The sequence below is a fragment of the Humulus lupulus genome, chromosome 2 (genome assembly GCF_963169125.1).
Source record: "Humulus lupulus chromosome 2, drHumLupu1.1, whole genome shotgun sequence".
In the NCBI taxonomy this organism is placed as follows: domain Eukaryota; kingdom Viridiplantae; phylum Streptophyta; class Magnoliopsida; order Rosales; family Cannabaceae; genus Humulus; species Humulus lupulus.
This window is the reverse complement of record NC_084794.1, coordinates 285,483,933-285,499,007: the sequence shown is the minus strand read 5'-3', so window position 1 is coordinate 285,499,007 and position 15,075 is coordinate 285,483,933. Positions and strand designations below refer to the sequence as shown.

The 15,075-nt window shown below is 43.1% G+C and overlaps 1 protein-coding gene across 1 annotated transcript; it reads right to left on the bottom strand.

Annotated features, from left to right (window-relative positions):
• Positions 1-9,944: 9,944 nt before the first annotated feature.
• Positions 9,945-14,782, bottom strand: LOC133819621 (receptor-like protein EIX2). Its single transcript, XM_062252912.1, has 2 exons — positions 11,495-14,782; positions 9,945-10,400 (listed from the first exon to the last, which is right to left on the bottom strand). The coding sequence occupies exon 1, from the start codon at positions 14,694-14,696 to the stop codon at positions 11,499-11,501; it is 3,198 nt and encodes a 1,065-aa protein (XP_062108896.1). The 5' UTR covers positions 14,697-14,782; the 3' UTR covers positions 9,945-10,400; positions 11,495-11,498.
• Between the last annotated feature and the right edge of the window lie 293 nt (positions 14,783-15,075).

Here is a 15,075-nt window from a genome sequence, read left to right as displayed (position 1 = left end):
TGGCCTTAGGACGTAAAATCGAAGTGAAAATTCGATTTTTATGCTAGCTGAAAAACTAGGTTTTTCCTGCCCTAAAAGGAGTTGAAAAAACTTTTTCAAAAAACTTTTTGCTTTCACTTTTGATCTGTTTATCAAACTGTTCGCGTGAAAATATTTAGTTTTTTGTTAGAATGTTGCTGTATAAAAGCTTAACTTTTATGCTCGACCAGCGTTATTCTAAAAAACTTTCAAAATTCTTCATCCTCACCTCCCCATTCTTCTGTTTGCAGACTTTAATGCCAGTTTTGTGGGGAGGTGAACGACCCATTGACGACGATCTTCTTGCCCAGCTGCTTGAAGGTGAAGAACGACCGACCGACCGAGTTCACGAGATTCCATTTTCATGATCTTCTTCTAGACCTCGTCCATCACCACCTCAAATGGCCCACTCTAAGTCCTTAGGCAAGAAAAGACCTGACTCCGAAAACAGTCCAAACTCTCCTGCCCAGCCTGATTCACAGGCTAGGGTTCCCTCGACTAATGGTCAAGAAAATGCCGCCCCAGACCCTCGTATCCAAGTCAGGGCCCGCCCTCGGCATCAAAACCTTCCTGATGTCGAGTGGTATCTCTCCCCCACCAGCCAAGTGACTCCTTGGATGCTTGCCAATTATCGCAGGAAGTATCCTCTTACAGGAGTGAATCTTACCATCCCGGCTGCTGACCAAAGAGCTAACCTTCCCGGGGGTGCCTATAGCGCTTGGTCCAGATATCACATAGAGGCGGGGGCTATCCTCCCTCTACATCCTTTTTACCAGGGGGTGGCCAACTATTTTGGTGTCGCCCCCTTTCAAATTACTCCAAATGGATATAGAATGCCGACCGCACTCTATATCCTGTATAAACTTAAAAAATGGCCGAAACCTACCCCTCATGAGGTCAATTTCCTCTTCGACCTTAAGTCCAACCCTCAACAATACAGGGCGGGCTTCTTCCATCTTTGTCACCAGGAAACTAGCCAAACTTTCCTAAGTGACACTACCCATATTTCCAACGTGGGGCAGTACAGTAGGGAGTACTTCCTCACGCCGGATATGACTACGAACAACCTGGCCTTCGCTCGTGGAGGTAAATGCTTCTTTCATTGGTCGCTACTTTTCCTTAACAAATTCTCCTGAACCTTTCTAAAGTATACTATGCCTTTCAGGACCATGGTTACGTCCGAACCCAACACCAGACATGGTGTTGAGGTCAAACGCACTGGCCAGGATGGCAGACGCAGAAAAAAGCGTCAAGTCCCTGGTCACTGATGAAAATCTGAGGCTATCTAGCCTCCTGGCTCCTCGCCATGAAACAAGAGGACCTGTGGTAGCAGATGCCACGGCCGAGGGGGATCCCGAGCAGCAACCCCCGGTGTCTCCTCCCCGAAGGAGGCCGACGGGGGTTACGATCAGGGAACCCACTGGCGTCCCTTCAGCAGAGAGGCCTTCTGCGCCCCAAGGCAAGGGGAAACAAAAGAAATCAGAGTCTGTCATAGACCTGGATGAATCCTCAGATGAAAACGCTATTGTTATTTTGCTTTTAAATAGCTTGCCAATTTCCTGTCACTTGTTTGACGGGGACGGCAATTTTACGTATACTCCAAATCTAGGGCCAGACTTCTTTGTGCCAGATAGTGAGTGTATGACTAATAGAGTCAGTAGTATAGCGACCAGTAGTTATAGCTCGGGTATTAAACTTTGTGACCTCTTTTCTATTTTACCAAGAATTTTCATCTGCCTTTATCTTATCATCTGCATATTTTTCTTGTACGCAGAGATGGCTACTCCCAACATTTTCGATCTGTACCAGGCTCAAGAGGAGGCAGAGGTCCCCCTGGTTAGACGAAAGACATCCAGGAGGCATAATGGAGAGTCGAGCCAGGGACCTCCAGCTAAGAAGGGTCGAACAGAAGATCCTTCCAAGGATGCGCCAACTGGACAAGCCCCTGCTTAGCCTTCTGCTCCTGCTGAGAAGGAGGCTGCCCCTGCTGCCAACCCTCCGCCTGCGGCCCGAAGGGAGCACACCCCGCAAGCAGAGCTTCCTGGGACCAAGCTCTCGAACCGCTCCCTGCGATTAGCCAAAGATCGCCTTGCCCATATCTTGAAGCTCGACCGTTGCAGGGAGGCAATGGCTGAAGCTGAGAGCATGGGGGTTGGCCAGATCCTCAACATGGCTCTTAACGAAGTGGCCAGTGTAAGTATTTTTCCTCTTGGATTTTACTTCTCCTTTTTGTAGTATAGTCTAACTTTTATTTCCCTGACTGCAGGCCATGTTGACAATAAATGCCGCTCGCACTCGTGCCCTAGCTACCATCGACCAGGCTTGAGAAAAGGCCGTCGAGGAGTTCCAGGTGAGAGCCACCGAGGAGCTTCAGGCTGCAGAAGCCAGGCACGCTGGGGAGTTGGAAGTGGTTACTCAGCAGAAGGATGCTGCGGTGGCAAAGCTGGCAGAGGCTGAGTCTTCTAAGGCAGCTATGAAGAAGCAAAGGGATGAATACCAGGATTCCAGCCGAACCCAATATCATGAAGTCAAGAGGCTCAAGGAGGAGCTCCTAGATAAGGACAAGGCCATAGCTGTTCTTGAGAGTCAGGTAGAGCAGCTAAAGCTTACTAATGCTAATAATCTGGAGAGTTACAAGAATGCGACACTTCAGTGTTTCTATGATTTTTGGAAACACAACCGGGGTGCCAATTTTAACTACCTTCCAGAAGATGCCAGGAACACTGAGTTAGCCCGCTGCACTGCTCGATTGGCTGAAGAAGAAGAAAGAGAAAGGGTTCCTGCTTCCCCAGGCATCTAGCCGGCCGCTGACGCAAAGGAGGGAGGAGTTGTTGAGAACACGGCCAATCAGACTACTGAGCAAGACCCTCCTGCTCCTTAAACTCATTTCTTTTTGTTTTCTTCAATTACACGACCCGCGGGTTGTGTTGTAAAGACAATTTTTACTTTTAAACAATTACATCCGAGCAATGATGCTTGCGGTGTAAAAGAATGCCTTATGATATTATAATATTTTCTTTTTATTATAACATCTGTTCGCATGATCGAACTTAGCATAGTACTTTGGCTTGACTTAACAAAATATAAATTTTGAAAAATACTCTAAGTACCGTAGCATGCTTTCACTCATTTTGTTCATGTGTTTACATACCTTTTGGTATGCTTTGCTATCGATGTACCTTATATGCCCCCCAAGTGATCGAGGAGCTTTAGGTCCTTGGTCACTTGCCTTGACCATGACCTATGCGAACATTACTGCTCGATAGTAATTATAACACTTGTAATACAGCAAAACAACACACGTAATGAACAAATACTTGTAAAATAAATTTACAAAGGTTGGCAAGAATGACTGGCTGTGCACAGTCCCTTATAATCTCGTATTAAAATGGACTAAACATGTCTTTACGAGTGATCTTAAAAAGATCTTACATTTATAAGCGATTAGCCATACAACGTGGTTAACCCTTTTTCGAAACTTGTAAAAAGTAAAAATTGATACAAGCCATTCCTTTAAAAATGACTATTTATTGGTAGTACTTACGCATGTGTTCACCGTTCCAATAGCGTGGAACAAGATCTCCATTTAAGCGTGCAAGTTTGTAGGTGTCCGGATGAAGGACTTTCTCAATCTGGTAAGGTCCTTCCCAGTTGGGTCCGAGCACTCCAGCAGTGGGGTCGCGGGTATTCAAGAAAACTCGTCGTAGCACTAGGTCACCGACGTTGAATTTCCTTTCTTTTACTTTTGAGTTAAAATACCGGGCGACCTTTTGCTAGTACGCAGCGACTCGGAGTTGGGCTCGTTCTCGTATCTCCTCAATTGAGTCTAGGGACTCCATCATTAGTTGGCTATTCTGGCCCTGGTCGTATGTAATGCGTCGATGTGAAGGGGGATCTAATTCGACGGGCAACATAGCTTCATACCCGTATGCTAAGGAAAACAGAGTATGACATGTTGCTGTTCGATGAGAAGTTCTATACGACTAGAGGACTTTAGGCAGCTGCTCTGGCCATGCTCCTTTAACGTCTTCAAGCCTTTTCTTCAGGGTATCCTTAAGCGTTTTATTCACTGCTTTGACCTGCCCGTTTGCTTGTGGATGCGCAACTGAAGAAAAGCTTTTGATAATCCTGTGCCTTTAACAGAACTCGGTGAATAAGTCACTGTCAAATTGGGAGCCGTTGTCTGAGACAATCTTTCGAGGCAAACCATACCGGCAAACAATGTTCTTGATGACAAAGTCAAGACTTTTCTTGGTCGTTATGGTTGCGAGTGGTTCAGCTTCGGCCCATTTGGTGAAGTAGTCGACTGCTATTACTGCGTACTTCACTCCGCCTTTTCCCATGGCAGGGATCCAATTAAGTCTATACCCCATACTGCAAAAGGCCAAGGACTCTGCATCTGCTTTAATTCCTTTGGGGCTGCGCGTGGGATTTTGGAAAATCTCTGACACTTATCGCACTTTCGCACAAACTCCATTGAATCTTCGTTCATAGTCGGCCAGAAATAGCCCTACCTTAGAATCTTTTTCGCCAAACTTTGCCCTCCAGCGTGATCCCTGCAGAAGCCTTCATGTACTTCCTTCATTAGCTCTTTAGCTTTCTCTGGTGTAATACATCTGAGCAACGACATGGAATATCCCCTTCAGTATAGAACACCATCGACCAGTATATACCTAGCAGCCTGCCTTTGAAGAGTTCTGGCTTTGTTTCTATCTGCTGGTAGTACACCATTTGTCAGATATTCCAAGTAAGGCGCCATCCATGCATCTTCCATTCGGATTTCCATACTGGTTTCATTTGCTCGTATGCTTGGCTCTCTCAATCTTTCTACTGGCACAATATTCAAAGTGTCAGCATCTTTTGCGCTCACGAGTTTGGCTAAGGCATCTGCATTCGAATTCTGATCCCGGGGGATTTGCTGGAGGGTATACTTCGTGAATTGGGCTAATAGGTCTTTAGTTTTGTTCAAGTAGGCCACCATTTTCAGGCCTCGTGCTTGATACTCCCCTAGGACTTGATTCACTACCAGCTGTGAATCACTGTAAATATCCAGCACCTTTATACTCATGTCTTTTGCCATTCTTAATCCAGCGAGGAGTGCTTCGTATTCGGCTTCATTATTCGACGCTGTGAAGTCGAACCTAATGGCGCAGTGAAATCGATGCCCTTCTGGCGTTATCAAGATCACTCCTGCTCCTGCGTGAGATTCATTTGACGACCCATCTGTGAATAACTTCCATGAAGGAGCTTCATCTTGAGGCTCAGGCGCACTAGGCTTTTCGCACTGCTCGCTGTCCGAGAGTTCGGTGAACTCTGCAATAAGATCAGCCAAGACTTGTCCCTTTACTGCTGCTCGCGGTGAATATGTAATATCGAACTGCCTCAATTCGACTGCCCATTTTAATAAATGCCCAGCTGCCTCTGGTTTTTGGAGGACCTGCCGAAGGGGCTGGTCAGTTAAGACTGTAATGGGATGGGCTTGGAAGTAAGGACGTAGCTTCCTTGAAGCCAAGATTAAACAGTATGCTAACCTCTCGATGGGAGGATACCTCAGTTCTGCTCCAATTAGCCTATTTCTTACATAGTAAACCGCTTTTTGTACTCCTTCTTCCTCTTCTAGTAGTACCGCACTAGCAGCAACTTCAGTGATCGCCAGGTAAATGAACAAAGTTTCTCCTTCGATAGGCTTTGATAAAATAGGAGGCTGTGCCATATGGGCTTTCAAGGCTTGAAAAGCTTGCTCGCAGTCTCCTGTCCATTCAAATTTCTTGTTGCCCCTAAGTAGATTGAAGAAAGGGACGCACTTATCTGTTGACTTGGAAATAAATCTACTTAGGGCTGCAATTCTCCCGGTTAAACTTTGTACATCCTTGAACTTCTTTGGCGATTTCATGTCGATCAGGGCTTTTATCTTGTCGGGGTTGGCCTCGATTCCTCTTGAATTAACAATGAACCCCTAAAACTTCCCTGATCCAACTCCGAAGGAACATTTGAGAGGATTTAGTTTCATCTGGTACTTGTTCAATACATCGAAACACTCTTGCAAATCCTTCACATGTCCTTCTGCCTTTTTCGACTTTACCAGCATGTCGTCCACGTATACCTCCATGTTTACTCCGATCAATTCTTTAAACATGTGGTTAACTAACCACTGGTAAGTTGCACCTGCGTTTTTCAGTCGGAAGGGCATTACCTTATAACAGTATAATCCCGTATCTGTCCGAAAGCTGGTGTGATCCTCGTCAGGGGGATGCATGCTGATCTGATTGTAGCCTGAGTATGCATCCATGAAAGAGAGGATCTCGTGTCCTGCAGTAGCATCGACCAACTGGTCGATCCTTGGGAGTGGGAAGCAATCCTTCGGGCAGGCTTTATTGAGATTTGTAAAATCCACATAGGTTCGCCATTTGCCGTTAGGCTTGGGAACCAGTACTGGATTAGAGACGCACGATGGATAAAACGCCACCCTGATGAACCCATTCTCCTTTAATCTCTCAACTTCTTCTTTTAAGGCTCTCGACCGATCCTTATCGAGCAACCTTCTTTTTTGTTGCACGGGTGGAAAACTCTTGTCTATGTTCAGGACATGGCTGATAACTGTAGGATCTATCCCAGCCATGTCTTTGTGCGACTAGGCAAAGACTTCCTGGTTTTTCTGCAAAAGCTCCACCAGTGCATGCTTTGTGGTTGGTTATAAGTTTTTCCCGACCTTCACGACTCTGGTCGGGTCTTTCTCGTCAAGTTGGACCTCTTCCAGGTCCTCGACGGGTCCAACGTTTTCTTCAAAATCCCCAAAGCGAGGATCTAAATCTCTATCCTCACTTTGGGCAACACCCTATTTGGTGACTTCATCACCGGATTGGGCTTGTGTATCAATTTCCATCTGCAACCTATCTGGGGGAGTGCTCTTTGACGTTCCCTTCTTCGCCTTCATGATTGAGGCATTGTAGCACTCCCTAGCCTCCCTCTGGTTTCCTAACACGCGTCCTACCCCTGCGTCTGTCGGGAATTTCATGGCTAAGTGCCACATAGAGGTGACGGCCCGTAGATCAACTAGTATAGGCCTCCTAATGACGGCATTGTACGCTGAAGGACAATCGACTACTATGAAAGTAGCGAGTAATGTTCGGGTAGCAGGCGCTGTACCTGCTATCACTGGTAGTCTGATTGACCTTGCGGGGGCGAGTCCCTCACTAGAGAAGCCGTATATTATTTAGTTGCAGGGCTCCAGGTCCTTAACGGACAACTTCATGCGTTCCAGCGAAGACTTATACAGGATATTCACCGAACTTCCTGTATCAACCAGCACTCTCTTCACCATCATGTTGGCCATTTGGATATCCATGACCAGCGGATCGGAATGTGGGAACCGGACATGTTGGGCATCGCTATCAGAGAAGGTTATTTCGCCTTCTTCTGACCGAGCCTTTTTCGGCGTGCGGTCATCCACAGTCATCATCTCGATGTCTTGGTCGTGGCGCAGAGTCCGAGCATATCGTTCTCTGGCCTTTCCGCTGTTTCCCGCGAGGTGCGGGCCTCCACAGATGGTTAACAATGTGCCAGTTACGGGGTCAGGCTGCAAAGGTGGCGAGCGTTGGCGTGTGGGCGCTTGCTCGTTGCCACCTGGAGCTTCTCGTTGGGAATTTCCCCTAGGCCCGTATATATCTTCTCAAGTGTCCTTGTCTAATAAGGAACTTGATCTCATCCTTCAGCTGGTTGCATTCGTTGGTATCATGTCCGTAATCGTTATGATAACGACAGAAGTTGGTAGTGTCTCTTCTCGAAATATCCTTTCGAATGGGAGCAGGTTTCTTATAAGGCACGCTGGAACTCGTGGCCTGATAAACCTCTCCCCAAGACTCAATAAGGGCAGTATAGTTAGTGAACCGAGGTTCATAATGGTTACCCTTGGATCATTTATTGTCAGAGGTGGAAGGCTCATTGTGTGGTCGTTTCCCCCCATTCTTGCCATTGCCGTTGCTGTTCCCGTTGCCGTTGGGCTTGGGCCCATTGGAGGCTTTGGCGGGCTTGGTAGTCCCCTTGTCCTTGCCTGGGGGCTTTCCTTCGTTGGCGATGGCGTCTTCGAGCTTGATGTAGCGATCAGCTCGATCTAAGAATTCCTGGGTAGTTCTAACCCCATGTTTTCGGAGGCTTTCCCAGAGAGGCGTGCGACGCTTAACCCCCGCGGTTATGGCCATCATCTTACCTTCGTCTCCCACTGTTTTTGCTCCAGCAGCTGCTCGCATAAAGCGCTGGACGTAGTCCTTCAGTGATTCTCCATCTTGCTGACGTATTTCAACCAGCTGGTTTGCCTCAGTCGGGTGGACACGACCCGCGTAGAACTGTCCGTAAAACTCCTTTACGAATATTTCCCAGGAAACTATACTTGCAAGAGGGAATTTGAAAAACCACTCCTGTGCTGCATCAGAAAGTGTTGCAGGGAAAATCCTGCACCGAGCGTCTTCAGACACTTTCTGAATGTCCATTTGTATCTCAAACTTGTTAACGTGAGATACCGGGTCACCATACCCATCAAAGTTCGGAAGCGTAGGCATTTTAAACTTGCTAGGAGTTTTTGCCATAGCTATCCTCTGGACGAAAGGAGTACCTCTTCTCCTTATCGTGGTCGATATAAGATGTTCTTCCCCCGACCAGCTGCTGCACTACCTGGTTGAGGGCATCTATCTGGGCCTGCACGGCGCTAGGAATCGCCGTGGCCTCTGGAGCTGGGGGGACGTTCTCGTCTTGTCGGTCCCGGCGACCGTTGAGTACGTCTCTTAAGTCCTCGTCTCTCCTCCGCTGCTCGCTAGCTCCGAGTCGGTTGAAGACGTTATTTTGTCTGGGCTGCCCCCCAGCGTCCCGTCAGTCGGGTTGGTCATCTTGAGGTGGCTGGCTTCTGCCTCCACCTCTTTCTTCATTCCTCCGACTGACATTTCCTCTACCTGAGTCGGCCTCGTTATAACCATGGCCGTCTCTGAATCTTGATTGGCTATGGTGGGATCGACTGTTCCCTCGATTGCCTTCCCGGGCTGGAACCTCCCGAGCATTAGAGGGTGGTCTGCGTTGGTCGTTAGGTCCCAGTGCATTATCATGCCGTGGGGGGCCTCGGACCGCAGAGCCTAACTCTGAGTTCCTCCTGTTACCAGGAGGATGTTGTCCTCTGCTCGGAAGATTAGGCTTGTCTCCCCTATGGCGTCTAGGACTGCGAGGCTGCAGCCCGGCCCTATTCTGCCTCTGCTGTGGGGGATTGCAGCGACCAGTTTGGGATGGAGGTTGTGCTTCAGGGTCTCCTAGCGGGACATCGTCCTGAGGCGCCGGTGGATGCTCGGGCCTTTGTGGGCTCGAGGGTTGGATAGGCGGGCTAGGATTGGGACCCCTATGGGGTGGCCCATTCGCGGGTTGATCAGGCTGCGAGGCAGGTGCAGCATGATTCCTAGCCAATTGTAAGGCTGCCTCGAGGGCTGCCATGGCCTCCCTCTGGCGACGGTCCATCTCCGCCTACCTTTCACTCAGCTCCAAGCGCTGCCGTTCAATTTCTTGTTGCTGTCGCGCCATGATTTCGGCAGCACTTTCCTGGCTGGCCCTCAGATTGGCCAGCTCCTCCTGCAATACCCCTAGGGTACTCTTCAGCGTCGCGTCGTCCATTTCTTCCTCATCAAATTCCAAATGTGGCTCATCCTCAGCCACATTGGGAGGAGGAGGAGGCGGGTTAGATGGTGCAGCGCCAGCCGCCTGTCCAGTTTTCCTAGTAGTTTTCGCCATTGATCTTTCAACGATAATGTATCAAGCTCTCAATGAAAGCACCAGAATGTTGACCCTGATTTTGGCCAACTGACACGGAGTCAAATTTGCTTGATGTGGACAAACACGTTGGAAAGAATATGATGACGAAATAATAAAGAACACAAGAGTTTATAGTGGTTTGGCCCCATAATCTAGTAATAACCTACATCCACTTGAATTATTATTGATATAGAATTCAAAGGAGTGATCAAAGAACTAGGGTTCAATGAGTTTCACCAACCTCTGAAGAACAATACAATATGTCAAATAGAATCACTCTAGTCTCAAATAATTCGAAGGCAAAAAGTCCCTTTCTTGAGCTATCTTTTTCTATTTATAGGCTCAAGGGGGATTACATTCATTTGTTACAGATATTCTTTCATAAATAATATGATACTCAGGAAATCATGGGAGTCAATTTCGGGATTGACTAAGATCTTTATAAAAATATCATGAGATACGCGGAACCTGCGACCATACTGGTCGCAGGTAAGCTTCGATTGTCTTTTGCTTGTAATATCTCTTCTGGTCGATACCCTAGCAGAATTCCGCCAAGTGTCAGCCACGTGTCCAGAAGTCACTTGCCATGTCATTCGTGCCTGTTTTTTGGATAACAGTTATAATGATATTTTATTATATTTAAATTTATATTAATATAAGTATTAAATATTATTATAATAATATTTTATAATATTTGAATTTATATTAATATAATTAGTAAAAATTAGGATTATATATTATTATCATAATAATATTTTGAATTTATATTAATATAAGTATTAATTATTTAGTCTTATATTATATATTATTATAATAATGATATTTTATAATATTTAAATTTAATATAATTATTCAATATGTAGTCTTATATTAAATATTATTATAATATAATGATATTTTATAATATTTAAATTTAAATTAATATAATTGATCAATATCTATTTTTAATCAGTTTTAAAATAATATTCAGTTAAATATTTAGAATATTTCATTAAAGTTAAAAATAATGTTAAAAATAAAAATTTATCTTATTTACACATATTTTATATAGAGAAGGATCTACTGATAAAAAAATAATATAATTACAAACCCATGAAGGCGTCAAAACTGATAAAAAAATGATTATATAAAACCAACCAAGGCGGAAAAATTTATAAAAAAATGACAATATAAAACAACCTATGAAGGCGGCGAAACTGATAAAAAAAACTATTGATCTTGCCTTTCTCTTGTGTTGAACATCAGAGCCAGCTGCAAGTAATTTGTGTGTATATATATATATGGAAGTTTTGTCAATATAGTTGTTTGTTGATGTATAGATAGATCCTTAGGCCAGGATCTAACTGCCGTGTCCAAAAAAATGTTTTTTTATAATTAAGTTGCATCATGGTTTATGAATACTATTCAACTCAAAACTTGGAATAGCCAACAATTTTGAAATAAACGATTGCTCATGTCCTCTCTGCGACGGCGCCAATTAGGATATATTTTTGTCATCACTTAATGATTAGCTACCCGTAGAAGAATATGATCAAAAAGTCAATGAATAAACCTTATAAATACATTATGAAATAATACTAAATCTCATTGGGACCTTTTTTTTTTCTTTTGACTTTTGAGAAGGAGAAGAAAGAAAATGGGTGTAAAATCACTAGTAAATAATAAATGCACCAAAAACATAGAGAGAATTTACCAATTCAGCTTCTAAATATACGCAGTAGTTTCTCCTTCTGAAGTGTTGCTTTTACATGAGCCCAGTCCTCAGCATTGTTCAACAGCTTGAAATATGCATATCTCCACGACTTGTTGAAGATTAAAGTCCCACAAAATCCCCAAAATCCAACTACGATTCCCAGTGCTACGCTTATGTAAAATCCTTTGCTAATAAACTCATCACCATTATGATTTTCCATAGCTTCATCAGCTGTAGTTGGTACTTTTTCATTTGGACATTTTATTGGAAGTGGAATTCCACAAAGGAGAGGATTTCCCATATATGCAGCTGCATCACGGGATTGGAGTTGAGTGCTTCTTGGAATTTCACCAGACAAATTATTGTTTGACAAATCTAATGTATTGAGACGATCCACTTGAGAGAGACTTGAAGGAATCTGACCGAAAAATTGATTCTTTGATAGATCAAGAAAATCTAAAGACTTCAAGTGACCAATCTCTTGAGGGATTTGTCCACTTAGATTGTTTCTTGACAAGTTTAATGAAATTAGCCCAACAAGTTTAGTGATGTCTCTTGGAATCTCCCCAATAAGTTTATTGTTGGACAAATCAATGGTCCTCAAAAGTCCAACATTTTTGAATTCAGAGATTGCTCCTTTCCATATCAACACTAACTTTTGATGGTTGAAATCACCTGGAACACCTTGGTGGCCTTTGCTGCTAGAATAAGGATCCAAGTCTGCTGGTACATATTCTCTTCGATTTAATTCCTTCATAGCTGTAATTTTACCGAGACAGTTTGGAATTTGGCCAGAAAGATCATTTGAAGACAAGTCTAACAATTGAAGATTCGCTAAGTGGCACAGTTGTAAGGGTATTCTTCCATTGAAGCTATTGGAGCGTGCACTAAGAATGAGAAGATTTGTTAGGTTTGTACCTATCCATGCTGGTATTGGCCCAAACAAGTTGTTCTCTCCAACATCAAATACCATCAAATTTGTACGGTTCTGTAGTGATGAAGGCAATTCACCAGTCAAATTGTTGTTTCTCAAATGCAACACTTTGATGTTGACCATAAAGCCAAAGGAGGTGGGAATCTTTCCAGATAACTTGTTATTTGCCAAAACAAGAACTCGCAGAAAAAATGCTTTTGACCAACAATCAGGCAGCTCACCAGACAATTGATTATATGAGACATCAAGAAAGGCCAAAAACACTAAAGGGGGTTTACATAGGGAATCTAACTGTGAAAAGCTATTGTTGAAAAGATTTAGTGAAGATGTCCCTTGCAGTAAAAAACTTGGTATTGATCCTTCTAACTCGTTTGAACTCAAATCTATGTCAGGATAAGTTCTTCCGTATTCGAATTCAGAGGAAATATTGACTCTTTGCTTGATATCATGAATTCTTCCTCTAATTTTATTATTAGACAAATCGAGAAGAGATAAGCTTGAGCTAAAATTGAATAACCAATCTGGAATAGAATCTGAAATTCCACAATTGGAGATATTAAGTACACTATAATCCTGAGTTTGGAGCCATTTTGGAAAACGAGGACCCAAATTGGAAGATCCAAGACTTATATAGGACAACTGAAAGGGTGGAATCCAATCAGTAGGAATCCTAATAACTAGATCTGAGTTATTTGATAAATCCAAAGAATGTAAGTTGAAGAGCTTTGAAAAATGAGCTTCAGATAAAACATCATTGATAGAGTTTCCAGAAAGATCCAAAGTTCTTAAGTGTGATAATTGACTCATACTTTTGGATAGTCCACCAAACTGATTCGAGGAAAGATATAGCTCAGTCAAAGAGGGATATAAGGTGAAATTAGGCAATGATCCCATGATTTGATTTTCATTCAAGTCCAAATTCTCTAAAGAGAAATTGGCACATTCCTTTGAGGGTAATTCAGCCAAATGTAACTGTCCGCTAAGTCTATTGTTGTATGCTACAAGGATCTTCAGTTCACATATTTTCCAAATGGATTTTGGAATTTCCCCTTCAAGCTCGTTATTGCTAAGATCAAGTTCACTGAGAGAAGCCATTTTTCCAAAATCTTCTGGTATGGCTCCTTTTAGGTGATTGCTTTCGAGATTAAGATATGTAAGGGCAATCATATTCCCAAAGAACTCTGGAATATAACCATTTAGTTGATTTTCGCTAAGATCAAGGTATGAAATGGCAGTCATATTATTGAAAGATTTCGGATGAAAACCAGCTAGTTGATTAGATTTAAGATCAAGATATTTAAGGGAAATCAAATTCCCAAAAGATTCAGGAATTATTCCTTCAAAGGCATTGTAGCTGAGATCAAGATAGGTAAGGGAAGCCATATTTTTAAACCCATTTGGAATGGAACCTCCTAATTGGCAACTAGAGAGGTCAAGATGAACAAGACTACTATTATACTTGAACAACCATTGGAATATAGACTGAGACAGTTGGTTTCTAGAAACATCAAGGACGCTAAGAAATTTTGAAGAGTTAACAAGGGACTGAGATGGTGAAGAAACAACTATATCAGGAAGATTACAATCACTTAGTATCAAATTTGTCATGAAATGAGGAAGGTTAACTACTACATGCACCCAATCATTAGCTAAGCTCATGTTTGTGCCACTCAGGTCAAGTATTCGTAAAGATGAAAGATGTGAAACCCATTTTAAGCTTTTTGCCTCTAAAAAATTATGGCTAAGATCAAGAAACTGCAAGCTGGAAAGGTTTCCAAGCTGAGGAGGAATACCTCCACCTAGATCAGTGGAAGAGAGATTGAGGTACCTTAATTTGGTGAGGCTGCCAAGGAAAGTTGGGATGAATGTTGGGATGAAATTCTCGCGGAAGTCGATGTAGCTCAAGTCCAGGTGATTCAAGTACTTTAAGTCGAACAATGCAGAGCTGATCTTACCTCTTAGAATATGACGACTGTGATTAAAAGTTGAAGGAGAAAGATCAAGCTTGATGACATGACCAGAGTTGTTGCTGCACTGAATTCCAATCCAATCACAACACTCTCTTTTATCTTCTTCTTCTCCCCAAGAGGAAAGAACGTCCTCACCTTCTCCCCAAGAGGAAAGATGGTCTTTAACTTTTATCAATGCTTGCCTCTCGGCTTCATTGCATCTGATTTTTGGCTCTCCAGCTCCAGTATTTACACTCAAGCAGTAAACCAAAAGCACAAAAAGCACAACAATATGAGGGACTGCAGTGCTCATCATCATGAAAATGGACAGAGTTCAATGTTTGAACAAGAATAGTTCATCTTTGGAGAATAAATAGATGAAAATTGCATACATTAGTTGGATTTTGTCAAAAGAATATCTTTGCGTTCACATATATCCTGGCGTAGTCTATATATGACCTCGTAGGAAACGGGATATGTCACATCATTTCCTTTATATCATAAGACCAGTTAAATGCCGGTAAGCAGAATTCTTCTCGAATAGGCTTTATTTCAACATACTTTTTTTTTTTTTTTTGTGAAATTATTTCACATGAATTTCAAACGTCAACTCAGTCAAGCTAATAATCCATTGGCAATTTTTTTCCCTATAAATAATAAAAAAAAAAATATTTTTTTGTTATAAAATTATTAAGAAT